This window comes from Cheilinus undulatus, linkage group 15, assembly GCF_018320785.1.
Source record: "Cheilinus undulatus linkage group 15, ASM1832078v1, whole genome shotgun sequence".
Taxonomy (NCBI): Eukaryota; Metazoa; Chordata; class Actinopteri; order Labriformes; family Labridae; genus Cheilinus; species Cheilinus undulatus.
Window position 1 is genome coordinate 45,475,465 of NC_054879.1, and position 27,987 is coordinate 45,503,451.

General features: G+C 38.4%; 1 protein-coding gene across 1 annotated transcript in view; it reads left to right on the forward strand.

Moving 5' to 3' along the window:
- Positions 1-318: 318 nt before the first annotated feature.
- Positions 319-27,987, forward strand: part of LOC121522637 (activin receptor type-1C) — a 34,322-nt gene continuing 6,653 nt past the window's right edge. Inside the window, exons 1-8 of the mRNA XM_041807188.1 lie at positions 319-489; positions 13,695-13,925; positions 21,218-21,460; positions 21,542-21,772; positions 21,857-22,024; positions 22,344-22,500; positions 27,430-27,554; positions 27,664-27,794. Coding sequence (XP_041663122.1) covers positions 420-489; positions 13,695-13,925; positions 21,218-21,460; positions 21,542-21,772; positions 21,857-22,024; positions 22,344-22,500; positions 27,430-27,554; positions 27,664-27,794 — 1,356 coding nt within the window. The 5' untranslated portion in view covers positions 319-419. The remainder of the gene's footprint in view (positions 490-13,694; positions 13,926-21,217; positions 21,461-21,541; positions 21,773-21,856; positions 22,025-22,343; positions 22,501-27,429; positions 27,555-27,663; positions 27,795-27,987) is intronic.

A 27,987-nucleotide genomic window follows, 5' to 3' on the forward strand; every position in this document is an offset into this window, starting at 1 on the left:
GTCCTCACATAAACTCTGGATTACATTCACTAATCAGTGCACTTTGAACAATATGGCCCCACTGGGAGTAATAAGAGCTGACACCTTCCTCAAGAAGAAGACAGCTGTCACAATGCAGACAGTAGGTGGTGTTTTCCTCAACCTGCTGCACTTAACTAGATGTACCACACACTTTCTCTCTGGCTCTCCATTCACATGTCTTTATCAGAGGTCTGCAGCTCTAATCCGCTTTTAATCCCTGTCAACAGAGGCGGAGCAAAACCTCTCACTGCGTTGTACAGTTTTCCTTTCCCGCATTTACTGAGAAAGCATGCGTGATGGACGGACTTCACTCCGCATTGAGTTGTGTTTTCGTGTAGAGTAGTGTTTTAGTGTGGGCACGGTGCTTTGGAGGAAGGGGAGCAGATGCGGCTCTTGCCATGACTTGTCCCGGGAAGCAGAGCTTTCAGGCGGCGTTGATATTTCTGACTGTCGCCCAGCTGACTGCAGGTACAGTAGCTGACACATCCAGCATAGGCTGCTTACTTTACTCTAGCTAACACATTCACACTGTATTCTAATTTGAATAATGTTGCTACCTTTTACATATATTATGGATTTAAGTGGATTCCGAATCAACAAATTTGAGTTATCACCAAACACCACCGCTAAAGTTGATTTTATTTTGAAGGGCTCATATTTAAGTGCAATCTAACTCCTGAAAACCACCTGTAATGTGTATTTACAATGCTCTTTCCAACTTACTGTCCAAGTGAGCTCACTTTAGAGACAGCACAGGGACCTGGAAAGAGGTTTTGCAACCTGTGTCTGCAAGAAAACACTCAAATATCGTCTTTAGTCGGTTCCCAGGGCAAATACAGTGTAGCAGCAAACGTAAACACCTGATTGCATGATTGCTGCAGGTTTGGTAACAGATAAGAAAAGGTTATTTAGTAGAGCATTGCACCTGCTAGTGTAATATTGAATAACGTGTCATATATTGGTTTTGACTTTATGGATGTGCCAGCATGTTTGTGGAAGATATTGGCCAAGAAAATATGTTTGGCATTAGAAAAAGGCAACACATTAAGAAAAAAAAAACTTTTTGTATGTTATAATATATAAACTTGTTGCATTGCCTTTTGTTAGGCTTTAGCTGAATTTGCAGTCAAGACTGCAGACTGTTATTTAAGGCAGTGGTTCTCAACATTGGGGTCGGGACGCCATTGGGGGTCGTGAGACACTGAGAGGGGGTCACCAGATGCCTTAAAAAAAGCTAAGAATATATTTTTTTAATTATGCTGTTGCCACTTTACACCAATTTTTCCAAGTTTCAACCCTTAATCACCACTTTTTAACACCAAATTTGCCAATTTTAAAACCCATTTGTGTCAGTTGTAAACCCTTTCCACCATTTTTTTCCGCCTGTTTTTGTCACTGCTAAACCAATTCTTGCCACTTTCTGCCAGTGTTAATATTGTTTACTAATTATTTTCGTTATAGTTTTCATTAATAGCCTTTTTTCTCCTGACGAAAATGAGACAGTAACTAATAAAAACAAGAGCACATAAACAAAAACTCAAACAAAATTAAATGACATTTTAGTCAACAAATAAAAGCGAGATGAAAATGTTTGACAGAGACTTTATCCAATCAGACCTAATTTGGTCATGTAGAAAGTAGAGGCAAGTTAGGCATATATCCAATCACAGCTACTTTGGCTGTGTGGAAAGGTGGGATGAGATACGGGGGAGATCCAATCACAACTGCTTTTGCTGCGTGGTAAGTTGGGGAGAGACTAAATTTACAGTCAATTTTTTCGACTAAAATGTTGGGAAGTTTCGTAAACTAAAACTAGACTAAAACTAAAACAATTTAGATGACTAAATTATGACTAAAACTAAAAGATTTTTGGCAGAAGACCTAAACTAAAACTAAATTAAAAAGTGCTGTCAAAATTAACACTGCTTTTTGCCTGTTGTTGCCTCATTATTGCCACTATTAACCATTTTTTACACCCTTTTTTGCCCATTTTAACCACAGTCATCCCATTTTTGCAAGTTAATATCGATTTTTCATCCTAGTCCACCTAATTACCCTCAATTTTTTGCACTTTAAAGTCATTTCAGCCACTTCTTTAACCACTTTTACCACTTTTTGTACCAATTCTTGCCAGTTTAATCCATTATAACCCATTTATGTTCTTTAAAAATCCAATTTCGACACATTTTCCAGCATTTTTTGCCACTATTCACTAATTTAAGCAATTTTTGTACCCATTTTAAATATGTTTTTAACAAAAGTTCTTTCATTTTGAGCTTAACTTTCCAATGGATGATGATTTTGCTGACCTCCATGGGCCCCCAGTTTGGCTGGATCCCAGAAACCTTCCCCTTTATCCCCCTTTGTGGACGGCCTTGTCTCCACATAGCTATTCTTGAATGTTTATGGTTGTGTTTAACCACCTTCAGGTACAGTGGGGGTCCCTGGTCTCTGGCACCTTTATTTTGGGGTCACGGGCTAAAAAGGTTGAGAACCACTGATTTAAGGGTTATAAATAGTACTTATCAGTAAAATGCTTTTGCAAGATTAGAGTTGCATCTAAAAAATGTCATAGTTGTGTGAAATGATGAATCTGTCTGCACTAATGGAAACTTATTGAGATTCTTATAAAAGTCTGAAGTGAGCAAGTTCTAATGAAGTAGAAATTTATTTTGTTTTTTGAAGCTTTAAGGACGTCTTTGGTAATTCCAGGAGGGTTTGTGTTGAATAGTTGATGTTTGAATTTAAAGTCCCAAAGTCCCTGATTGCATCCTACTTTTGTGATCCATTTTTCAGGGTTAACTGCCCAATCTAACAGCTCAACCCAGAAAAAGAATTCCTTTGACCTTCAAGGACTAACACCTTGAGAAAATCAATGTTGTCTAACGGGTTGCATTGCTCCAATTCCAACACATTTCTAACATTTGTATGGAGTTAGACTTTCATTGCATTCACTCACATGAAATCAATTTTTTCACATCTGTTATTGTGAGTAATGTTTTATCTTTGTTAAGTGGCTTTGCAGAAACTTTAAAACCCCAATCAATACAAAGTCTTGTGCAAAGAAAACAGCTTTGAGATGTTGATAACAGCCAATCATGAGTCTGAAGTAAAATACCTTTTTATTTTTACAAAATCAGTTGAAACTTTTACATCAGACTCATGTGTAACCTTTAAATACGACTCTTCCAATCCAAGGATGTTACTGTCCACCCTCCGCCATGTTAATCAAGGGTTATGGAAAGTGAAGACAGTTCTCCTGTGTTGTTTTGGAAGTGGAGAAGCAAAGGCAAAGTCTTTTTAAGACTTTAACTTTTTTGAAGCGGATTTCTGGATAAAGATGTAGTAGAAAAGACTGTAAATGTATCACAGTAAACCCCAGGCAGACTAAAATGTATTTTTCCTGTTCTTTTTTCCACTATTAAAGAAAAATGACATTTAAAAAATATAACTTTTTCTTAAGCAATGCATACATTTATATATTTCTTTAAAAAAAAACAATGTTTTTTGTCCATGTTCACCTCAGTGTAGTGGCGTTTTGACCCTTGGAGGCCTTGACATTGAGCTGTCCAGGCAAATATCTGCATGTTCTTCAGTAGCCTAACTGAACCCTATTATCTAAACTACAGTTGGGCTGATCCACTTTTAACAATTCTGATACCATTCTGATAAATCAATACTGATATCCCATGCGAATTGGGATTTCTTATTATTAGTAACCAATGTAATAGAGTGGCTTGTAAAAGGATTCATACTACGCTATTTAATCATATGACCAAGTTTGACCACAACTTGCTCCCGTAGTCCTCCAGCACGGATGTTTACGTGCCTGGAGGTGAAGAGGTGAGAGGGTCAGACACAGCCAGCAGTGATGAGTGAGGAGACAGACCCAGGACTGCTTAATGGTGATTTTCTTTTTAAAAAGCTGGAGAATGTTAGTGAAGATAAAACCAAAGCTGTGGGTACATGCTGCAGAGATGAACTGTCTTTACACCAAAGCACAACGAGTCTGAAGTTCCACCTTCAGGTAAAGCGTATCTCTGGTAATCTTAGCAAAGACGCTAACAACAACACGGGATCAAGCCATGGTCATGCCACTCTGTTCAGCTGTTTCAGGACAGTTTTCTTCTTCAGCTGCTCAGATAAATGCTGGAAAGTGCTCCAAAACTTTGAGACAGTGCTGTTTGTTAACAATATGAATCCAGTGTAGAAATCTGTGCTGGAATCGGCAAAATTGAAGCTAATTAGCGAACTTTGCAAGCTGAGGACGGAAAATATGATGTGTTCAGGTAGCCTCAGTAAATTAGACAATTGTATTCTATATGTTATGATGTGTTCTACTCAGCTAAGACCACCTGTAGTTTAAATATTCGCCCTTATTTTGTCTTTCCACCAAACAATAGAAAGTATTGATGGTGGTATTGATAAGGACTCAGATCAGCACGTTAATGTGCTGTACATAGAATTAAAAGAATAAAAATAAAACACTTGACAATAACAACCTTTAAAAATCTAAAAACATAAAAATATACCTAAACTGTTAAAACAAATGCAGTGAATAGTTCTGATTAATCACAGCGTGGTGATGTGATTAACACTAATTCATACCCCTTGAACTTTTCCATATTTCTTCACCTAACAACCACAAACGTTAATATAATTTATTGGGATTTGGTGTGATAGACAAACAATAAGTGGCACATTATTGTGAAGTGGAAGGAAAATTTTACACTGCTTTCAAAATGTTTTACAAATAAAAATCTGAAAAGTGTGATGTGCAAAAGAATTCAGCCCCCTGTATTACTGTTATTTTAATATTTAGCAGTAAAACTCAATAACCAGCAGAAAAACAACTTTAGGCTCACAGAGATGCTGTACTTTATGGTTCTATTTGTTGAGTCAAATGAAGGTCTGAAATAATTTTCTAGTCTGCACAGTCGGTCCAGAAAGTTCACACTGGTACCTGATCAGTACTCGGTATCAGCAGAAACCAAACACCTTGGTATTGGAATCGGTATCAGGAATGAAAAAATGGTATCGGAACATCTCTACAGCACCGTAATGACTAAATGCACCTTCACCTGATTTACTTTAACTTTAGGTGCATTCAGGAGGCCCATACCTGACCATGGTAGGGATCTGATTGGATGATAGTCAGTGAGGAGGTCAGGAAGGTACTGGGGTGTTCTGGATAAGTTAGAATCAGTTTATGGTATTTTTGGGATGTCCAGTATAGAGCAGTGGTTCTCAACCTTGGGATCGGGACTACCTTGGGGGTCATGAGACACTGAGAGGGGGTCTCCAGATGCCCTTAAAAAAACTAAGAATATATTTTTAAATTAGACTGTTGCCACTTTACTCCAGTTCGACCAAATGTTTTTTTTTTTTAAATCACTTTTAACACCAATTTAGCCAATTTTAGCACATTTTCGCCACTTAAAACCATTTTTTGCCCATTTTAGACCCTTTCTATCACTTTTTTGACTGTTTTTGCCAATTCTACACCAATTCTTGCCACTTTCTGCCTTTTGTTGCCTCTATCAACCACTCTTTAAACTCTTTTTGCCAAGTTTAACCACAGTTAACCAATTTTTGCCGGTCTATATCAATGCTTCATCCCAGCCCACCTAATTTCCACCAATTTTTGCATTTAAAAGCCATTTCAGCCACTTTTTTAATCCCCTTTTACCACTTTTTGTGCCTGTTTTTGCCACTATAAACCATTTTTTTGTTATCTTTTTTATCTAATTTTGGCAACTTTTAGGCAATTATCAACCAATTTTAGCTATTTTTAACCCATTTTAATTATGTTTTTAACATAAGTTATTTTCATTTAAAGAAGGTTATTTCCTACACAAATGCAAAAATAAAGATATTTGTTTCTTTGATTAAAAGTGGTTATTATACATGTAAAATATAAAATATGGTTCTCACAGTTTAACTTCACAATGGACCATGGTTTTGCTGACCTCCATGGACCCCCAGTTTGGCTGAGTCTCAGAAACCTGCCCTTTTATCCCCCCTTATGGACAGCCGTTTCTGCACATGACTGTTATCGATTGTGCATGTCTGTGTTCAGCCACCTTCAGGTACGGAGGGGGGTCCTTAGTCTCCGGCACCTTTATTTTTGGGGTCGCAAACCAAAAAGGTTGAGAACCACTGATCTAGAGGGCATTACAATGACCTATCTGCTAGATATGAATGCCTGTACCAGTTTTTTTGGAATCAGATTGAGATATGAATGACCTGAGTTTGGAAAAAAAGTTTATATTTTTATAATAGATCTGAAACATTCTCACTGAAGGAAATGAAGATGAAACTGACATGAATTCCCATCTATGTGTTTGTGGATCTACAGTGTAGATTTTGATTTAACTTAAGTTGAATGAACTGGCTTATTTTTAAGAAGGGTACCACTGTTTCATATTTTTCTTAAAATGCAACCAAACATGTTTAAAACATCAAATCATCAATGAGAGAGCACCATTTAATAGTAACGGTGCACCCCTCCGGATTTTTTCTTGCTGAACAGCTATTTGGTGCAAAGAGTAACACAGATGTTTGACTGCATGATGAATTTCTTGTCAATTCGAGTCTTTTTCACATTTAAAAAATGGTCTCCTTTAATCGAACCTTCTATAAAGCTTTCCCCACAAAATTAGGAGAAAGAAATCCTGGTTCATGGAAAGGCTGCCTTTAGTGTAGCAAATCTATTTTCTTTCATTAGGGTTCCTAGGCAACAACTTCCTCAAGGACAGTGACTACTACGTGAACTTTTAAACTTCTCCAACTCCAAAACTGAGTGGCATCAAGGTTGGTCATTTTTTAAAGCTTTTTTAGGGTAAATGAAGGACTGAGCAGTAATGTGTTTGTGTTTACAAGCAGGTTGCAAGCAAATTAATCTTTATTGATGAGCACTATAAGAGGCAGGGCAGGTTAATTTATTCGATTAACACTGAACCTGTTGTTTCATCTCAGCTTTCTCTGTATGGGCTGCAGTGTGGCAGAAATAAACTATTTTATCTACAAACTACGTAGAATAAATGTAACTTGCTTTCAGAAACATGCTTGCTCTGGACCTCAACAATAGCAAGCTAACAGCCAAAATCAACACAAAACCTTTTAGTTATAATCAGGGATGCACAATATTGGATTTTTGCCAGTATCCGATATGACGATATTTACAGATTCATTTCTTTTCAGACAAGAAATTTCAAACCTTTTCAGGCTTTTCTAACAAAAATATGTTCCCCTGGCCTGTCCACAATTCTGCTGGTACTGATACCAGACCGATAAAATCATGCACCCCATGCTTTAATATAAGCAGACACAAGCAGGACAAGATTACCTCTGTTTTGATGTATTTTTTATGTATGTGGTTTTAGATTTGTGGTTTCAGTCACAGTTTGGGAAAGTTACTAGTTATTTGCAGCGGCCTCCTCACTTTAGCGCAGTGGTTTCTAAACTTTTTTTTCACCCAAGGCACATGTGAGATTGGTCAAAAGCTTTAGGCACACCATTTCTATTTCTATGCACTCTTGTCGTACATTTAAGTATATTATTGCAAAATGGATGTCCAGTTTAACTGGGCAGAGAAGGCTCTGCTCAAAAGATACTCCCTGGGTTAGTCATGCAGCATGCTTTGAATTTCCAGGAGGCACATGGCTAGAAACCCCCACATGAATTTCAAAAGAGTTTGCTATATTAAAGAGACAGCAGCGAAAGTGTTTCACACAAAGGTTAAAATAATGGTTTTTCAGGATGCCAGTGTGAGAAACATGAGTTTTTTGAGCTGTAAACCATGTAAAGCTACTACGTGGGTATCAGAGAGATGTGTAAAGCCTTGAAAAAAGGCATAATACCCACACTTTAATGATACATTGTTATACAGATGCCAAAAGCACACCTAGACTTGCCCTGAGGCAAGTCTAGGTGTGTGCACACCAGGGCACACCAGTGTGCTCTGAACAGTTTGTGACATTAAAGTGAATGGAAAGTGAGTTTAAGGTCTGAAAATGATGAGTAAAGTTTGAAAAGCTTCAGTGAAAAAACGTTGAATGATATGAGAATGTTGAGTCATGCAGAAATAGCCTGATGTCCTTGGTATATTTTAAAGGTTGAATGGAGTTACTAAGTTGAAGTATGAATGGCTTTTAAGGGTTTGAATCAGGGTGGAAAAATACTAGAATGTGCCCATTTTGAACATTCTGACTATTCATTTCCATTGTCCCAAGTTTTTGGAAAATTGCTGAATATTTATGAAGGGGTTGAATGATATCTATGTGAAAAGTAATTCCTGGCTTGTCTTAGTTTGGGTTAATATTTTTGATGTTTGAATGGTTTCAATTGGTTAAAGTTTATGGAAGAAAAAGCTTTGGGTTGGTGAGTAAACAGTTCCTAGTGAATGTGGATGTCTGTGTATATGTGTATAATGTATATCTGTTGTTGGGCAACCTTACATAGAGGTAGCATTAATATGTGGTTGATACACAGTTGTATGGTACAGTATGGCTGGATATAATGTGGTGCAATATGATATGATAACATGAAACAATGTTATGATATGGTAAGGTACAGTATTTCAGTCAAGGAGAGACTTAATACAAGAATTATTTATTTTACAATGTTTGGAGATGACTCCGTCATGATTGCTTTATGTACTTGAAGGGTTGGGTGAGGCTGACCTCAGGAAGGTTTACCCCCTCTATGGATTCTAGGCACTGGTGATGGTAATGGAAGGATGTAGGATGAGATGAGGAGTGGACCTCTGGGGATCTTGACCTGATAAGATGATTTGGAGGTGCTGATGAAGTGATACAGGATAGGATAGAGGAGTTGGACATGGACACTGATAAAATGGCTTGAAAGTGGTGATGGAGGGAGGCAGGAAAAAAATGTAGAGTGGACTTCTAAGAACCCGGATTTAGATGAGTTGTAATGGAGGTAGCTGGGGTGGAGGGTTGCAGCGCTAACACTGAAACACAGATATAAACTAGATCAAAATTGCAGTTTCAGCTGAAACTGCATGGGGATTCTGAGAGCTGAATTGTGGAAGAACTGCTGAAAATAGCCAAAAAGCTCAAAAATAGCTGAAAATAGCATAAAAATAGCATAAAATGGCATTCAACAGCTAAAAATGATAAAAATTGCTGAAAGTAGCCTAAAATAAGGTAAAAATAGCCTAAAAATAGTTGAAATGCCATTTAATTGCTGATAAAGCATAGAAATAACTGAAAATAGTGGAAAAATAGCAGAAAAAAAGCAGAAAATAGCCTAAAAATAGCTGGACGTAGCCCAAAATAGCTTAGGTATAGCTGAAAGTGGGCTTAAAATAGCAAAAAATAGCATAAAATTAGCTGAAAAAAGCCTAAAAGTAGCTGAAAAAGGCATTCAATGGCTGAAAAAGCATAGAAATAGCTGAAAATAGTGGAAAAATAACTGAAAATAGCTTAGGAATAGCTAAAAGTGGCCTTAAAATAGCTGAAAATAGCATAAAAATAGCTGAAAATAGCAAAAAGCTAAAGAGTGCAATACCTGATTTGTGAAGAATGTGAAATCATTGCTCAAAATATTGAACTTAGTTTACATTTTTTTGAGGATTTAAAGAGCTGGCCCATCTGAAAAAATGCTGTTTTAGTTTTAGAAAAAAAAAAAAAAAGTTAAAAAAGTATAAATAGTATAAAAAAGTAAAGAGCACTAGAAGCTGGTGAGTATGATAGTAGAATAGTGAAAATAGCCCAAGGAGTGCCAAAGTTATAAGGAGTTGAAAAAGTGCAGATTTGTGAAATGTTGCCATCTGTTTAACATTGTTAAACAAAGTTAAATATTTCAAAAATCATAAAAGTTAGAAATGAGAAAAGTCATAGCAGTCGAATGATGAATAAACTGAATTTTTTAAAGTTTAAACGGTATTGATACGACAAAGTATGAAGGAGGAGATAGCAACACGGAAGAAGAAGAATAATAAACAAAATGGCCGACGCAAATATCAATAGTGTGGATGCTTAGTCAGCATCCCCACCAAATATGACAGCAGCAGGATGACTGGCTTGAGAGAGACTGTGGCAGAATGGGATTGCTTTAGAACTTTAGTGAGCAGACGCCCATATCAGCTGATCACCAGAGGAGGAAAACTGAGGGAGAGGGGAAGGGGAGACAGGTGGGAAATTTGCATCTGCCACCAGCCAAATGTGGGTATTTTTGAGCAGTGTAGGGGAATTTCCTCAGCTTTTTTAATGCTTTTATTTTTTTTTACCGTCCATACCATATGGACAATTATTTTTCTAACATTATTGCAATGGGTAAACAAATCCATAACAATGTTTACATTCTTGCAGAAGGCAAACAAGCAAAAACAACAACCACAAACAATTGGCAAAAGAAGAAGAAAACAAATCAACAGCAAGAAGACAACAAAAAAAAGAAAAAAAGAATTTCCTCACTGGAGCAGGTAAATGAAAGTAACCTAACAGAATGATTTTGTGGCAATAAAAGACATAAGTTTAGTCTGTTTGTTTGCTTGTCTCTATCTACTTTATGACCAGAACGAGGCGGACCTAAACGCTAGTTGACCGAAGGATCTGACCCCTCCCTCTAGAGCTGCTGTCAAATATGTGTAGTCAGCTGTGTGCCGTAGCTGATAAAGTTATTTTTAAAACCAATTTTAAGTGCAAGATAGTCAAACAAAGCCTGAATACAGGTGTGAGATTGCAGGAACTGTGCAAAAAAATATTAAATTCTCTTCAGTTTTACATTCATAATGAAGGAAAATGCTGCATGCATTTGCAGTGCCCCTGTATGTCATGCAGCAAACAATTGCATGGACGGGTAAAGATTTTTGAATCCACCAACCAAAGTTGCAGGTAGGTGGAAAAGCTAATTTCCAACCCTGCAAAGTAGGTTGTAGTAGCGTCCAACATGAAATGGAGACATTAGAATATGTTCTGATATAGTACAGTAGAATATTATATGATAGCACAATAAAGATAAAAGATACAACCTGATACAATAGAATGATAGAGGATAGGATGCTGGAATACAAAATGGGATACAAAAGGATATGGTAGGATATAATAGGATACAATACAATGCAATGTTTGCCAATACATTCAGGTACAAAGTATGGATACAATGATTTGTCACCGTTGTCAACAGTAATCAATGATGACTTCCGTCGCCAACAAATTTTATCGTCAAAGATTCATTTTTGTGTCTGTGCGCCTTTATTCATGCAGTGTGTTGCTATTGTGTTGTATTGCAAAATGCTGTTTTCTCAAGCTGAGATGCTTGGGAGTGAGCCATCTGTCATTCATACTATCTCTGTTGAGAGTTGTGCGTGCTCAGTAGTGGTCGACAGGAAAGGAAAAACAGAGAAAAATGGCAGTCTTATCCAACATCTGCTTGTCCTAACACTTCAAAAAACTGGGTGTATTTCACTGTTAACGGTTCAAAAAGAAAGACAGCTTGCAAAATACAGTATGTAAAGCAGACCTTTCAAATCACAGGAGCACATCAGCAATGCATTTTTACTTCCTGTGCTAGCAAACGTTGGTCAACCACTGGCGATGTTATCCTAGCCTTTCACATTAATGTAACACAGGGGTGTCCAAACTTTGGCTTTGGCCCGCGGTCCACTTCTGATTGGCCCGCAGCAGGTTTAAATATAAAATGAAGTACAGCCCGCATTAGAACATGAAGCTTTTGCTTGACTGTATTGTACTTAGTTTCAGCACAAGGTAGCGCTACTATGCTAATTTTGTAAACAAACATTTTGACAAGAAGAATTTACTGATGTTTTTATTCATTTGTGACTACACTAAGATGACACTGTAAATGGTAAACACACTGGCAACTAAAGTAATAACATCATCTTGATTTATAATGCCCTAATGAATTACCCCAATAAATAGCAGCACCAGTAGTGTTCCAAGTGCGTAGCCAGTGGGGGCCAGGGTCAACCAGGTCCCCCTGAATCCTGACTTGCCTCCCCATCCTTACATTGATTGACTATTTGTCTTGTCAACCACTACCTAGCCATACCATACATGACTGTAAGGCAGGGGTCATCAAGTAAATTTGCACAAGGGCCAGATTTGGTTTTGGCAGTGACTCTGGGGGCCGGACTTTCAAACAAACAAAATTTAAAAACATATTTAGGGCTAATTAACATATTATTGTATTAGTATTTTCTTTTTAATCTCAGAGAACGGACCTTCCTAATTGTGATTTATCACCAATATTAACACATTTTTTACACTTTTTTAATCCTTTTTCACTACATCATTTGGCCATTTCTGCAACATTTTTGCCACTTTTAACCCATTTTCATCAGTTTTGACACTTTTAAACCAAGTTTTGCCACTTTTTGCCACTCTTTAACCCCTTTTAGCCAGTTGCCTGCCAACTATTACCCATGTGTGTCCCTTTTCACTACTTTGCCAGGCCATTTTTGCTATATTTATGCCACTTTTAGTTCATTTTTGAGACTTTTTGCCTTTCCAACCCAATTTTTGCAATTTTTTAATCAATTTTTACCATTTTCCTTTATGTTTTATCCCCTCTGTGCTATTTTTTTTAATCATTTTTGCAACTTTTCAACTTTTTTTGCTACTTTTTTAACCCCTTTTCATTACTGTGTTTGCACCGTGTTTTTTTTTTCCAATTTTAACTCATTTTCCTCTTTACCTATTTATGTCACATTTAACCTCTTTTCACCACTTTTCCAGTCAGTTTTTGTCCCTTTGTACCACCCCAAAATCAATCTTTCTGCTGTCTGACCCCTTTTCACCTCTTTATCTGGCTATTTTTGCAGCATTTCAACCAGTCTTGACCAATTTTTTAAAAATATATTTTAAAATTATTTACTAATAATAGCTGGCAAGTGAATTTCTGTAAATCAGATCAAATGTTTTGTCATTCTAAAACTTTTTCAATATTAAATGTTATATTAAATGTAGGGGGTGGGTTTAACAGCTGCAGACATTAAAAGCTAAACAACACCTTTAAAACCACAATATCTTCTTTTCCTCCTTTTCTGAATTTAATGATCTTCTGGGGCTGGATAGGAAGCTTTGGGGGGCCTGATATGGCTCTCGGGCTGCCAGTCGATGATCAGTGCCTTGATAAAATGATAAAAGAGTGTAGCACAATATCATAGGATGTAGCGTGATATGATACAATACAAAAGAAAATGATGTTGTGTGTTAGGACATTTGTCAGTCTGTCATTGGTTTCATATGCGTTTGATCATTTCTGACACTTTATTACCATTCAAATGTCAGCTGGCATTGTAAATCTGAGCTTATTATTGATATTTTAATAGACTAATATTATATTGTGACTGTTTATTTCTGTTTTTCTCTTCAGTGAGGAGGCGGTGAAAGCTTACTTATCAGTCACTCCCAGTCTTATCAAACAAAGCATGACAGCAGCTCCAAGTAGAACACAAGATTATCTGGGTGTTAAAACTAAGAGGTATTACTCTGGTCCCTCCACCTCCAGCCATTTAAGAGCATAGGCCGTCTTACATAACAGGAGCATCCTTCTGCTGCAGAGCTAAACAACACTGACCACCGTGACATTCAAGCATTTGTTCATCTTGCATCCTTTCCCCTTTTCACAGAAATGAATGAATCAACAGAAGAAAATAAACATGTATTTATGTTACGTTTCAGGCCTGAAGTGCGTGTGCCAACTGTGCGCCAACCACACCTGTGAGACAACGGCAGACGGCGCCTGCTGGAACTCTGTGATGCTTATAGACGGGGAGGAGAAGACGGTTAAATCCTGCTTGTCACCTTCTGAGATGAAGGGCCAGGTCTTCTGCTACAGCTCGAGAAACGTATCCAAGAGGAACTGCTGCTTCACTGACTTCTGCAACAACGAGACTCTGCACCTAAACCCAGGTAGAAAAAGACGTTTCTATACTCAAGCAGCCTTTATCTACAACCTAATTTCTATCAGTATAGTCTACTTTAAAGTAAAAATACTACATGCTATGAGAAATAAACAACATGTACAGCTAAATGAAAAACATTAATTTGAATTAAGCCCGTCAGACAGTCAGTTAATGTCACATTGCTCAGTATTTACAGTGTTCATTCGACAGTACCAACAACCCAATCAGTGCGGGATTTCCCACTCATTCTGGCCCTGGCTAGACGAGGTGGATGCTGATCCTCCTAGATCCTGTGACATAACAAATCTGGCAGGAGCTGTGGGACGGCGGTTAGCGATCCTCCCCCTCCCTCCCCTGATTTATAAATAAATACTTTGTCAGGCGTTTAGTCCGACTGCGAGTTCAAAGCCTCTCACGGGTCAGCTGGGTGGATGTTGTCCTTAAAGAAGAGGGCGGACTTCTGTCACCTGTGGATACATCAAGCTTTGGGAAAACACTTATTTTTTTAATATATGATTAATTTTACAGATATTAATGTTAAACGTTGCATATACTTTTCAGTTGATTTGATGTATTGTGTTTAAATTAATGAAAAAGATAATCTTCATAGGTCAGTGGGAATAGATAGACTGGAATTTAGCTTTATAAAGATGCATAATCTTTTTACAGTGCAGCATCATTGCCAGCTAAATTTAATATAGACTAAACCCAGTGGCTTTTTTGGAACTGTGTCTAAGTTCAAATTAAAGCATAACACGCAATATTCTCCCTTTGGAGCTTTTTTTTCTGATCCTCTAGTCACTTTGAGCAGATAACTACTCCAACCTTTGCTATATTCTGTCATGTGCTGAGCAGGAATGGGTCATTTACTCAAAACTGTTTTTAAAGAAATGTTGTTTTGCACATTCCCCATGGCTGTTTCCCCCATTGTTCATAAGAAAATGTAAATAAGTGCAGTTATGTCTGCAAAAAATCAGATCTCTGTTTTGTAACAGCTTTATTTCCCAATACTGAGGGACTTCTGGCTTTGTTTTTTTGTGCTTGCACAAATGAATTCCAATATTTAGTCAGTGAATTTTCCTTGAATTCGTCACTTCTTTGGCTGACCCTTAGTCTCAGTTTCTAGTATTATCAGCAAACAGGGAAACATGATATCATACCACCAGGATGAAGTCCTCAGGTAGTTTTGTTTTACTCTGAGAAAAGTCCAAAGATATTTAGTTTATAGTCAAACAAGACTAGGTAAAAACCTAGTATACGGCCGACTGCAGCTATCTGGGATGCCTGTTGAAATGCCTTACTGGCAGAGTGATTTTGCCATTATTGTTATTTTTTGAGCCAAATGTATTGTGGCTACTTAAATGTACATGGTAGTAATTTTATACTAACAACAAATCACTAACTGTTAATGAAAGGTTTATTCTACAATGAAATAAAAACTGCACCAGGTTTCATGAACATTTCTAATTCTCCTTGGACAGGTGTGTAAGGGTCTTTATATGAGTAAAATTAAGCTGAATTTCTACTTTAGTGTTCCTACCTTTTTTTATATCTGTTAATTATCTAACAAAAAGTAATGAAATTTGTGTTTGGTACGTTACTTCTTTGTTGTAACAATGCTTCTTGGTAATGAATTTTATACTGTTGGAAAGCCTGTTTTTTGTTTTAAGTGTATAAACAGCACATTTATCATATTCCTTGCAATTGAAGACGTGCTAAACGTTCAAATAGCATTCTCTTAACAATGCAAATGCGGAGATTTTAACATTTATTTGTTCCCCATAAACATATAGTATTATGGGAATATTTGCCAAATATTTTTTTAACATAGCGCACACCCATGGCTCACGCGGCTGACACACACACACACACCCCCACACACCCCCACACACACACACACACACACACACAGCTATGACGCGCTGATCCTCCGTGGTCAGAGAGGAGCTTTAAGAGGAGAAAGTTCAGCTGTTTATCCTCCAGTATTCTGAAACTTTTTCCCTCAACAGACAGAAGCGAGAGGTCTACACTACCGACACGTTAGCGTGCGTTTCAGTGTAGGTGTGTGCGTGAGCGTTGCGTTTGTGTGTGGAACTCTTATGCAGCATAGAAGCAGACAAGGATGAGAGGAGAGCAGCCAATGCTACCGCGTAAAAGACACACGAACGGTCAAAGAGAAAGGGACAATAGGAGAAAGAGTGACAGGGGGACAGGAGATCGTGATGGAAAAATTAAAAACCAAAGATTGTGCACGAGTTTCAAATCACTAAATATATTCTTTGCCCAAGACAAGCTGTTGGTACAGCTCTGTGCTCTGGATTTAACAAGAACAGCGGTCCAGGTCAGAGTAAACTGCAGCGGTCTTACAGCGACATCCAAGCTAACAGCTAACGGCAGACAATACAGGACAAGCTCACCGCCATGATCGGAAAGCCATGCCAAAACAGACCCGGAGTTAAGTGGGAACATTTTTTTCTGTCACAGAAAGCTTTCAGCGTTGCTCTCTGTGCTTGTTTGGATTTAGACCCTTTGTCTGGTTCAGACAAAAGCGCCACTGCAGCTAAGTCCCAGCTAATGACTAGCAGGCCTACTAGTGAAACCATTAGCTGGGACACAACAACTCATTAGCTGTTTACAACAACTAACCCTTTCCCAGTAACTATCACATAATCATGCCAAAGCAAGGTGGCAGAAGAGCGACTTTCTGTATCATAAACAACATATCAGAGGTTGAAAGTGAGACATTTTACCATTTCATGAAAAATATTATCTCATTTTAAATTTGATGGCAGCAACACATTTTAAAAATGTAGGGACAGGGGAAACAAAAGATACTGTATATGTGAACACCACTGTCGTCCCTAGGCCAAAGCTCATTTAAAATGGATCAAAGCAAAATGGAAAACTGTTCTGTGTTCAGATGTATCAAAATTTAATCTTCTTTTACTCTGTACATGAAAGCTCCAGGTAATGGCAACACTATAACTAACTGCCCTAGCCTGCAAATAAAAAACAGCGCAAGAGAAAATTGAACTGAGGAAAGTCTGAGCAGGTGCTTAGAAATGTGAAGGGGAAGCAGGGCAACAGAAAAAAAGTAGGAAAAGTATTTTTTTTCTCCCACTGGTGTGTTCATCTAAAAACAGATAGTAATCCCTTTTATAACATATGTAAAGATAACAGTCTGCTGCTGAGGCAGGTCAGGCCAGCACCCTGAGGCTGTGATGGTGTTTACTGTGAATGAGGACACCAGAATCAATCTGTGTCCCAGCGCTAAATACTAGCATGTGAGCTCATGTAGTGCGGTATTAATGAGTTTTATATAGACATGCAGACTTCATGCTCTTCAGGGAAGTTCCTGACTTCCAGAGAGGCTGAAAAACCCGTTAATAGATAGGTCAAGATAGAGGCAGAGGTTTCTATTGCAAAATTCATGGCTTTTCTCTTAATTCCCTGCAACCTGCTGAATGTTTTGGCAAAAAAAATGTGATTGTATTTCAGTTATGTAAAAAGAAAAACAGTTATCAACTAGATATCGACTAAAAAGTTTAGGTTATTCATGCATTGTTGCCAGCACTGATCTGCTATTTTTCATCAGTTGTTAAAAGAGTAGATCGATGTTACCTGGGACGGACAAACTTCTTCCACAGCTGCCAAACAACATAGAGGAAGCCATTTTCAGTGGGCTGCTTGGATGTTTGCACAGAGCAAAATATGCAGCAAAAAGTCTAAAATGTGTTTTTATTTGGAAGAAAATGTCTCCATCTTTTTTGTTGTCTTGCATCTTTTTTTCCCATTCAAAGTCCAAACTGCCCCATTTTTTATTATGACTGAACTTTTTCAGAAATTTGGGCACAATTCATCATAAAGGAGTTGGTGGGCCCTGACACCAGACCAGTGTTTAAATCATATAGCCTATTATTACCAATGCATGGACATCTGACAAAGCAAGAAAGAAAGAGGGAGACTAAAAAAGAGAATAATACGTTTATTTATATCGCACTTTCAAAACTTCAGTTACAAAGTGCCTCACAAGAAATCTGATAGGAAATAAAAATATTCAACAATACACAAAAGAAAACAATCATGAAATAAAATATGAACATCTAAAACATCAAAACATAAGTAAAAACAAATAGAAGAACATTTAAAAAGCAGAGCAATTGTAAAGAGAAGGCTAATCTAAAAAGGTGTTTTTAGAGCTGAATAGAGGAGAGAAATCCATGGTGCGTCTTTCTAGTAAGTTCACTGATTGAGTCGTGATATCTCATGCTGAAACTGAAGCTTCTTAATTTTGTGCAGCTGATTGCTAAAGATGTTCCGATACAATTTTTTTCCTTCCCTATACCGATACCAAGGTGTTGGGAATCGGCTGATACCGAGTACTGATCTGATACCAGTGTGGACTTTCTGGACTGACTGTGCAGACTAGCAAATTATTTTACACCTATATTTGACTCAACAAATAGAATCATAATGTTCAGCATCTCTGTGACCCTAAAGTTGTTTTGCTGCGTCACAGGCTCTCTCTCCTTTATGCTCTATTCAGGCAGCATCACATGATTATGGAACAGCCTGCTATTGGCTGACACACTCACAAAGGGTAACAATAGATGGTTAGCATTGAAACTAGTGCTAATAAATGGTCATAGTTGGATTAAAACAAATTAAAAGACATTCAATATCGGGTTTACTAGTGTGGATTTAATCATTAAAGTCCCCAAAAGTCACACAAGCTCCAGGCTTGCTAAAAAGACATCAATAGCATCAATGGGAAAGCACACCGGCTAGCTTCAAGAGGAAAAACCATAGACTGTAGAAAGAATTGGACAAACCCTGTGTGAAGCAGTCGTCTGCTTACAATAGGTGGACTCAAACAGCTCTTGAAGCCAATCTGCGGAGGCTTCCATATTGAAATCGCGGTCTCAACCGAACTTTGGATCAACCTAACAGCCCACTCACTAAGCGCAACTTCCTTGCTTGCTAGCTAGCATTCTGGTTGACAGAAACGAAGCCTCTGCCTGCCCAGCTATCAGTCAATCAAATGAGACGTGCCAATCAGCTTTCATCCTAAATATAATCCAAACGATCGTGGTACAAAAAAATTCACCCCCGTACAGTGAGAGCACAATAAGACACGAGCTAATGAGACACGTTTGGTGTTTTGAACCAGGCTGTAAACCAGTTTATTTCTAGTGTCAAAACCTGCTGTTTAACTTATCCAGATGGGACTTCTGGTGTTCTTGCAGCCAGCCTCTAGTGGACATTCGCGGTATAGCAATTTTTTGCACTTCCGCATTGGCTTCATTTTTCAGGACTAAAGGTTGCTGCTTGGGAAAAACAAGTAAGAGGCAATGATTCATGGTTCAAAAGTTATTTCACTTTTCATAAACTGTGTCACTTCCTGTCGTGTATGACAGCGCCGGTCTGGAGGGCATTTTAACGATCACATTCCGAGAAAAACTGTCACGCAGACACCATTCTTTGCCGCTGCTGTTGGTCCTTTGGTTCTTCTTCTCTGCTCTAAAAACGGTAGCTTGTGCTTTCCAGCAGCGAAGTAGAATTGACCTACCGTTGATAGTGCTAACATTTAGCATGGCTAAACGAAGTAAAATACAACGCTAAACCAAACGGTATAGTATCGGTGCATAAACTTGTGTACTCACCAATACCAATACCTGCATTTTTTGCAGTATCAGACGTATTTATGATACTGGTATCGGAATCAGAATAACTTTACCGATTGCTGCTGATGCTGTCCTCTGCTAGTACTTAATGATGATCGTTGTGATATGCTGCCACACCAACACACCTCCATACACCTGGATCCTCTGGTGTGATAAGGGCCTATCAAATAAACACTGTTAAAAGGCAGGTTACTTTAACTGAGTGACTTTACTGAGCTGCTGACCCATTATAAAAACAGCAGAAACACAAAAACAAAGCTATGAAAGGATGTGACAAAGGGTTTACTGTAGCTCTTGCACAAATATTTTTTTTATTCATCCGACTCCTGAGTAGGGCGAGGTTGAGTACCACTGAGGGTCGGTTTAGAGGAGAAGACTTTTTACATCATATCTGCTGAGCTCCAATGGGACTCATTGCAGGAAGTGTATGTAGGTTAAAGGCTAAAAATGTGTTAAGACATTGTGGTTTCATTTATAGTGTATTGCCTGGCTTATTGGGCCATCTGCAGATGTTGCATGATTGAGAAACACTGGTGAGGACATTTAATTCCCTTGAGATGAAACAAATTTTAGGTTTTCCTAGCCTGTATTATTACAGTATTGTTAGTTTTTCAAGAGTTGTCAGTTAGTATAGGACTGGCTAGCTCCATTAGATCAAGCAGGTATCTTTCAAGTATTTGGTGTGACTAAATCAGGGACTTTTACATTGTTTCTTATACTTTTCATTTTGCTTAACGCTGTCAGGAACACATAAATGTCAGATTACTGCGCCCACCATCCTGGCTATTTTTGTTCCAGGCAGGTGTCCTGTGTCCGCCCACACACAGAAGGGAGGTCAGAGACAGAAATGCCAGGTCAAACCTACAGTTTAACATAAGGCTTTATCACATGCTGCATACATAATGGCTTTCAATTAGGAAGTAAATACCTTTACATTCCCCATTTGACCTTAAAGATTTACATTTGAGCTTTTTATTCGGATAGGATAGTGGACACAGGAGGAAACTGAGGGCATAGATTGGAGAATGACGTGCAGGAAAGGAGCCACAAGACAGACCCATTCCTGCTGTCTGCCTGAGGGCCACAGCTTCTGTACATGTGGCCCAACCTAATCTCCATCTGCACCCATCATGATTAAGGTGTTTAGGTCTCTCTACATCTCTCTTTCTTTCTCTCCCTTTCTTTTTTTCTACTTTGGATTAATGACATTTATGAAAAGTGATGAAAATGTCTTGCAATCTTGAGAAATACTCTTCTTGGCAGACATGACTTTAATTAATTAATTCCATTTCCATCCCTTTAAATTTGCGTGTTGAAACACCTTTGGTTTGTTTTTTTGCTGAACTTCTTTAAGGTCATATTCCTGCAGAAGTTGTGTGCTACTGATAATGTAATGCCTGCTTGAGAAGGTGCCTTCAGCCCACAAAAAGTAGTTTTACATTTATTTCAGTACTTGATTAAGACCACCAGAGGGAGCTAAATCACTGAGACTGAAGGGTCTGTGCAAGTTCCTGCTCATTTTACTCTTTTTTTTTTGTAGGATTTTGTTGAAAGGAGCAAAAATATTGACGTGAAAATAATATAGACTAACTTCTCATGTTGTGTGTATTTTCAGAGAGGCCTTCAGAAGAACCTGGGTGGAGCACAGAGCAGCTCCTCGTCATCATCCTCGTGCCCTCCTGCCTGTTGGTTTTGGGGATCTTGCTTGGGGTGTTAGTGGTACAGGGTCATCGCTGTTACTACAGCAGAGCCCACAAGCAGGACCCTGAGGAGCCTCTAGATGACCAGATGCTGATGTCACCTGACAGGTGTCTCAAAGATCTGATCTACGACATGAGCACCTCAGGGTCTGGATCAGGTCAGTTTAACTGGAATTTCGACACAGCTCGTATGGTTACATACCAATATCTGATCACAATCATTGACTGGTGTCCCCCAGGTCTCCCACTGCTGGTCCAGCGGACTATAGCTCGGACCATTGTCCTGCAGGAGTCCATCGGGAAAGGCCGGTACGGGGAGGTGTATCGGGGGAAATGGCGAGGAGAGGATGTGGCAGTGAAGATCTTCTCCACCAGGGACGAGAGGTCATGGTTTCGAGAAGCAGAGATCTTTCAGACCATCATGCTCAGACATGAGAACATCCTGGGCTTCATCGCTGCAGACAACAAAGGTGTTCACTAATTTAAGCTCACAAAACTCACTAAAAAAAAAAACATCTAACAATATTTCCTGCTTTATTTCCTTTGTGCTGCAGATAACGGCTCCTGGACCCAGCTGTGGTTGGTGTCAGAGTACCATGAGCATGGCTCTCTGTATGACTACCTGAACAGGTACACTGTCTCTGTGGAAGGCATGATTGTCCTCGCCATGTCCATCGCCAGTGGACTGGCTCACCTGCACATGGAAATCATCGGCACTCAGGGTAAAGAAGGGGGATTTAACATTTAGTCTGTATGTTATGGCACTTTAAAACCACCAAATACTCAATTTAGTTGAAGTTTAAATTCCATCTGTAACATCAGCCTGCCTAAAACATTCAGTTTAACAGTAATGTAGTCTTTTTGTCTTTTTCAGGTGCAGCTAAAGTTTAACATGTAGACCAGATGGTTTACTGAGTCTCTTGTTTTGTTGAGATGTTGTTTTTTCTTCTTTTCATCCAGCACTAAAGGACAGAAGAATTTGCTATGATATAAACCTTTTCTTTTTGTTTAAGACTTTATTTGTGGTCTCTCTCATTGCAGGAAAGCCTGCAATTGCTCACCGAGACTTAAAGTCCAAAAACGTCCTGGTGAAGAAGAACGGCACGGCAGCCATTGCAGATTTGGGTTTGGCTGTGAAACACGACTCAAGCACAAATACTGTGGATATACCGTCAAACCACCGAGTGGGAACTAAGAGGTCAGAAACACTGAGAACTCAAAGCAACAGACAAACACAGCAGAGAAAAATAAGCTCAATAGATAAGTGTTTAAGTATATTTGACATTTTAATACTACAGAATTGGAGAATTTGAGGCACTAGTAAAGTGAACATATTAATCAGCGCTTAAATGTCTCCAAAATCAACTTTGTAACTCTTTTGCTGGCCCTATAAAAATGAAGTGAGCTTCAGTGGCAGAACCTATAATTAATATAAAAATGTATTTTCACTGTTTAATACACATTAAAGGCCACCAGAACATTTTCTAAATTATAATTCTCAGAGCTGACATTATGTTGGTTGTGCACATGGTAAATATGATCAACTGATATAGTTTGAGGTCTGTTGAGAGAAAAAGTAATGAATCCTAAAGTCATCTAATCAATAAGTTATTTGAGTTGATGCATGGAAGATACTCACTGATATATTTACACAGGTCTGCAGATTTATATTGAGCAACCTTTAACCTTTTGATTCTTTGACTTTGGCGGCTCTAAGGCTGGACAATTACTCGCAAATGAGATTCAATCACAGTATGGCCTGCTGCAATTTACAAATCGCAGAAGCTGCAATATTTCTTACACTTGGAATGTGACAAAATACCAGTTTAATGCATTCATTTTTTTGCAGTAGCAAAGATTTTATGCACATTATGCAAACATTCAAGTGTCCATTTTTTGAATGGATTATAAAAATCCTACTTTTCTTATTCTATGTATGTTTTTCTTAATCACAACATGTGACATAAAATGATAATCCCAATTATATAAAATGTTTTATTTTCCTGCCCTAGTTTATTCTAATATCGATGAAACTTAGCATTAGTTCACAGAAGTCATACCCCCATCATACCCCGCCAGGATCAGCTGATATCCAGCTGATTACTATTATCACCTTCCAGCTCTCACAGCCAATCATACCTCTTTCTCTCAGCACAGCAGTATATTTAAATATGACGTACTTCTCACTAAAACCTGCTTGCATTAATGCTGATGCAGCACGCTCCTGCTGCTGGTAAAGTTTAACCTCCTCCACCCCAGCCGCCTCCTTTATAGTTTAAATCTCGTTGCACCCTCATATTCAGATTCATGTTACTATGGATTAATTGCTTCGGAAATAATTTCACTGTTTTCAATACACATTGTCATAAATGCATCTATCCATATGGGGACTTCGAGCTACCGCTTACTGGAAAGTCAAAGCATGCTGCTTGACTAACCCAGGGAGCTTCTTTTAAACTCAACAGAGCCTTCTCCTCCAAGTAGAACTGTAGCTCCATTTTATGATAAAATGTATGATGAGTGTTCTTGTCTGATTCTATGTTAAATACAGAGTGATTTATCGCCTGAATTTGTTGAAAAATACACAAGATGAGGAACCTAATAATCAAATATTAAATCGCAATCCTAATACTGGGGGAAAAAAATCACAATTAGATTATTTTTGCTACTATTTAAGCCCAAGGTGGGTCCTTGTAGTCGTATCACATGCATGCAGCCTGTCACTGACTGCTGTTCATTTGTTTTTTAAAAAGTGAACCAAAGTGACTAGTTACAAATTCACAAAGGGTTACCTCAAGGTTTGGTCTTTGGACCTTTCTTATTCTCCAATAATATCAATTGCTTTGGACAGAATATCCCAAATGATTCTTTTCACATTGATGCTGATTGAACAGCAAGGTATTTCTGTGCACCTATGCCTGCACAAGCTCTTCAGCATGCTTTTGATGCAGACCAGGATCAGCACTCTCAGCTACAGCTTGTCCGAAATACAGATAAAACTAATTTCATGTTCATAATATCCTCAAGAGCAGCAAAAGGAACACTGACGGAGAAAATTGTTACTAAAATAGTCAAGCTACTGAGTTGGAATCTTCTTTTATATATCTAGGGGTTTTTTTTGATGAAAATGTGTCTTTTGAGAGCATATTCAGTATGTTGCTACAAGCTGAAGGCTTTGCTTGGTTTAGATCACAGATGTTTTGTACATGAATACCTCTGTCATGTTAGACTGTGAGCTCTGGGATTCATCACAGTCTGTAGATGTCTTACTCACCGCTGTATATTCTAATGGATGCTGGACTCCTTTAAGTACACATCGTCTTAGTCTTCATTAACAAAGCCATTCTCTGCAAAACTCCAGACTGTCTTTCCTCTTTTTTAATCTTGACCAATGGATTGCACAACCTGCAATTTTTTAACTTTGTTTAATTTGTTGTTCCTAAAGTCTGAACTGAAATGGGAAAAAAGGCTTTCTGGTTTTTGGCACTTTTTGCTTGGAGAGTGAATTCAGACTGCACATTTTTGTGACTCTTAATGATTTTCAATCTCGAGTGAAGACTTTTGAAACCAAACTTTCTAAAATGTTACTGTTTTAATTGATGACTTTATCTTGTATTTATCAACGAGTGTGTGCTGTATGTGTTCAGGTGTATTGGTTGTTGATACTGTGGATGGCTGCCGTTCTTGGCCAGGTCTCAATTGAGATAAAGAGATCTCTGATCTTAATGGGACTAACCTAAAAATAAAATAAAAAATATTGTACGCTGCCAAGAAGCACTAACTCTAAAAATGACAACAAAAGATAACAAGAAGGGGTGCACTGCTGAGCTCACTTCTGTTGTTTACTACTTGTTTTTTATTTGGGGCTCTGTTGCAAAATTGCACTTCCTCAATTTGCAAAAAGACTAACCTGACACGCCAGATGGATTTGTTTCACACATCTATCTGGAAAACCTTTGATATACAGCATTTGGGAAAGGGCTTAAAACTTGGAGGGTGATTGGATAAACATTCTGTCTGTCACATCTTTACGGGCGAATCAGAATCCTTTCTATGAAGGAATAAACTCCATAGAGAGCAGCATAACACGAACCATGGCGACTGTAGACATGTCAGTACTCAACTTTTGTCGTTTTTGAAAAGAAAACATACCACTGCTGTTCTTTGTTCTGCTTTTAACAAAGAAATGTCAAGTTCTGATAAAACTGGCGCTTTAGCAGCATCCACGCTAATCTCTTCTGCCATAATTGCACCGGCCTCTTGTTGCTGCTTGCGTACGTCATGACTCCACGGCACCTGAAAGTATTGCCCCTTGGCGCTGATTGGTCCTATCACTTTCTAACCGGGCCCAAACGGTTCAGATGGGAGGTTTGCAAGATGGATTTGCCAGTAAGAAACACGGAAACAGGCGTATCCATCTGCTTTGCAAGGTTACGAAAACACAGCATGTTTATAGAAAAACAAATTTACAGTAGTGCCAGATACTTTTGAGTATACATGTTTGCAGAAGACCATGTTGAAACAATAACAAGTGCGATTTGTGGCGTGCAAGAAAACAATGCAGTAGGTTCGTGCAGACAAACGCCATCATGTACACCTAAAGTGGGAAGTGCTGCGAAAGGCACGGTCCGGATTATATTATAGTATATTGTTTTTGATGTTTGTGCTTTTTACATTTCTGCAAAGGAAGGAAGGATTGTAGCACCACATTATGTAATAACACCGCATTTTGTAAGCCACTAAGCGATTAGGGTTAGAGCAAGGTAGTAGGGTATACCGTGGAGCCCACCTTAAGTCCAAGGGTTAAGGTTAGGTGTTTAGTCCAGAGCCCTGAAGGGGGCTTAGGTTTAGGCATAAGTCACTAAGCAGTTAGAGTTAGGGCAAGGTAGTTGGGTAGGGCATACCTTGGAGCCCACATAAAGTCCTATGGTTATGGTTATTACATAATGCAGCATTATTACATAATGTGGTGCTACAAGGATGTTTCTGGAAGGAAACATTACTCTGGGACAGTAGTTCCTAATTGGTGGTCGGGTCCCAAAAGTGGGTCGCAGGGCTGTTTCCAGTGTGTCGCGAACTGGTTCCTGGAAATAAAAAAAGTCAAAATATGTAGAAGTCTTAGGCTGGCATGTGTCCCTGTTTTATTTTACTTTGTTTTGCTGGAAATGAAGTTAATTTTTGTTGATTTGTTAAGATCTTTTAAGTATCCTGTTATTTTGGATGGAAATATCTTCAAGAAAGTTGTTTTTTCTCTAATAATGTATTAATTTTTTGAGGATTTAAAAAAGTACCAACATTTACATTATAAAGCACAACAGACTAAAATGAAATGTTTGAATGCATGTCACCATAAAGTTTTGGCTTGTCTCTTTGCTCAGTCATATGTTTTTTTTCCATCTAAAGTCCATACTGCCATGTTTTTATTATATTAACTAAAAAAAACACCAAATGTAGGTTGCAATTTACATTATAAAGTGGTAGTGGGCTGTATTGGTAGACCAGTTGAGAACCTCTGCTCTGGGACACATTGACTGTGTGATGTATGCTAGTGTTACTCCTCTGGTTTTATCTGTAAAAAGAATTATTGCTCTATCTCATCTGGTTACAATTCTACCTGCGGTTAGAGGTAGATATGCAACGGGAGCGCCAGCACTACTACAGGTTTTAAAGGGCTATACCACCATTTTCATTTTATGGACAAATTTCACGTAATGAGAAGAGCTGCTGAAAGTGGCTGGCACTTTAAAAGGACCAGAGGAGCAGAGAATAATTATGGTCCATCACATCAGCAGCACAACACATGAATGAAATACAGCAACAGAAAGGCAGCTTGCATTAACAGTGCATGCGTCCTTATGTAAACGTCTTTAATGTCTCTAACATTCAGCATTTCCATGGCAGCAGTTAATGTTTCCAGTCTGTCATGAAACACGCACTAAAACAGAAGTCTTTTTTTTTTTGATTATTAATTTCAACATTTAGTGTGGAAATGCTACATGTTTATTTAAGTGTATTTATGTGCTTGCTTCTCTTCCTTCCAACTAAAAAACAAATCTGTCCGATTAATATTCTAAGAAGTTATGTGCTTTTGTACTCCATTAAGTGTTAATTGTTTTGTCCTCTGCAGGTACATGGCCCCTGAAATCCTGGATGAGACGATCAATACGAGCAGCTTTGAGTCATTCAAGAGGGTAGATATCTACGCGCTCGGCTTGGTGTTCTGGGAACTGGCCCGTCGATGTTCTGTTCGGGGTAACTCAAAAATAATCATCAATGCTAGCACACATAATGAAACTAATGAGACATTTACTGTTGCTGTTATCCACGATAGAAGATAAACAGATCTTTTTTACCTGTACAGGACTTCATGAAGATTTCCAGCTGCCTTACTACGACCTGGTGCCTTCTGATCCGACCATCGAGGACATGAGGAAGGTGGTGTGTGAGCAGAAGCTCAGACCAAACATCCCCAACCAGTGGCAGAGCTGTGAGGTGAGACAGAAAAAATACACACCATGAGAACACAGAAGAGTCAGGTACAACACAACACGCCACATGCTTGGAGTATAAATCTTCTTTATCACAGCACAGGTCTGATGACAAAGTGAGTCCTCTAAACTATTACTTTTACTGTCCAAATAAGAAGCTTTTAAGATTGATCTCCATCACTATGGATTTAAATCAC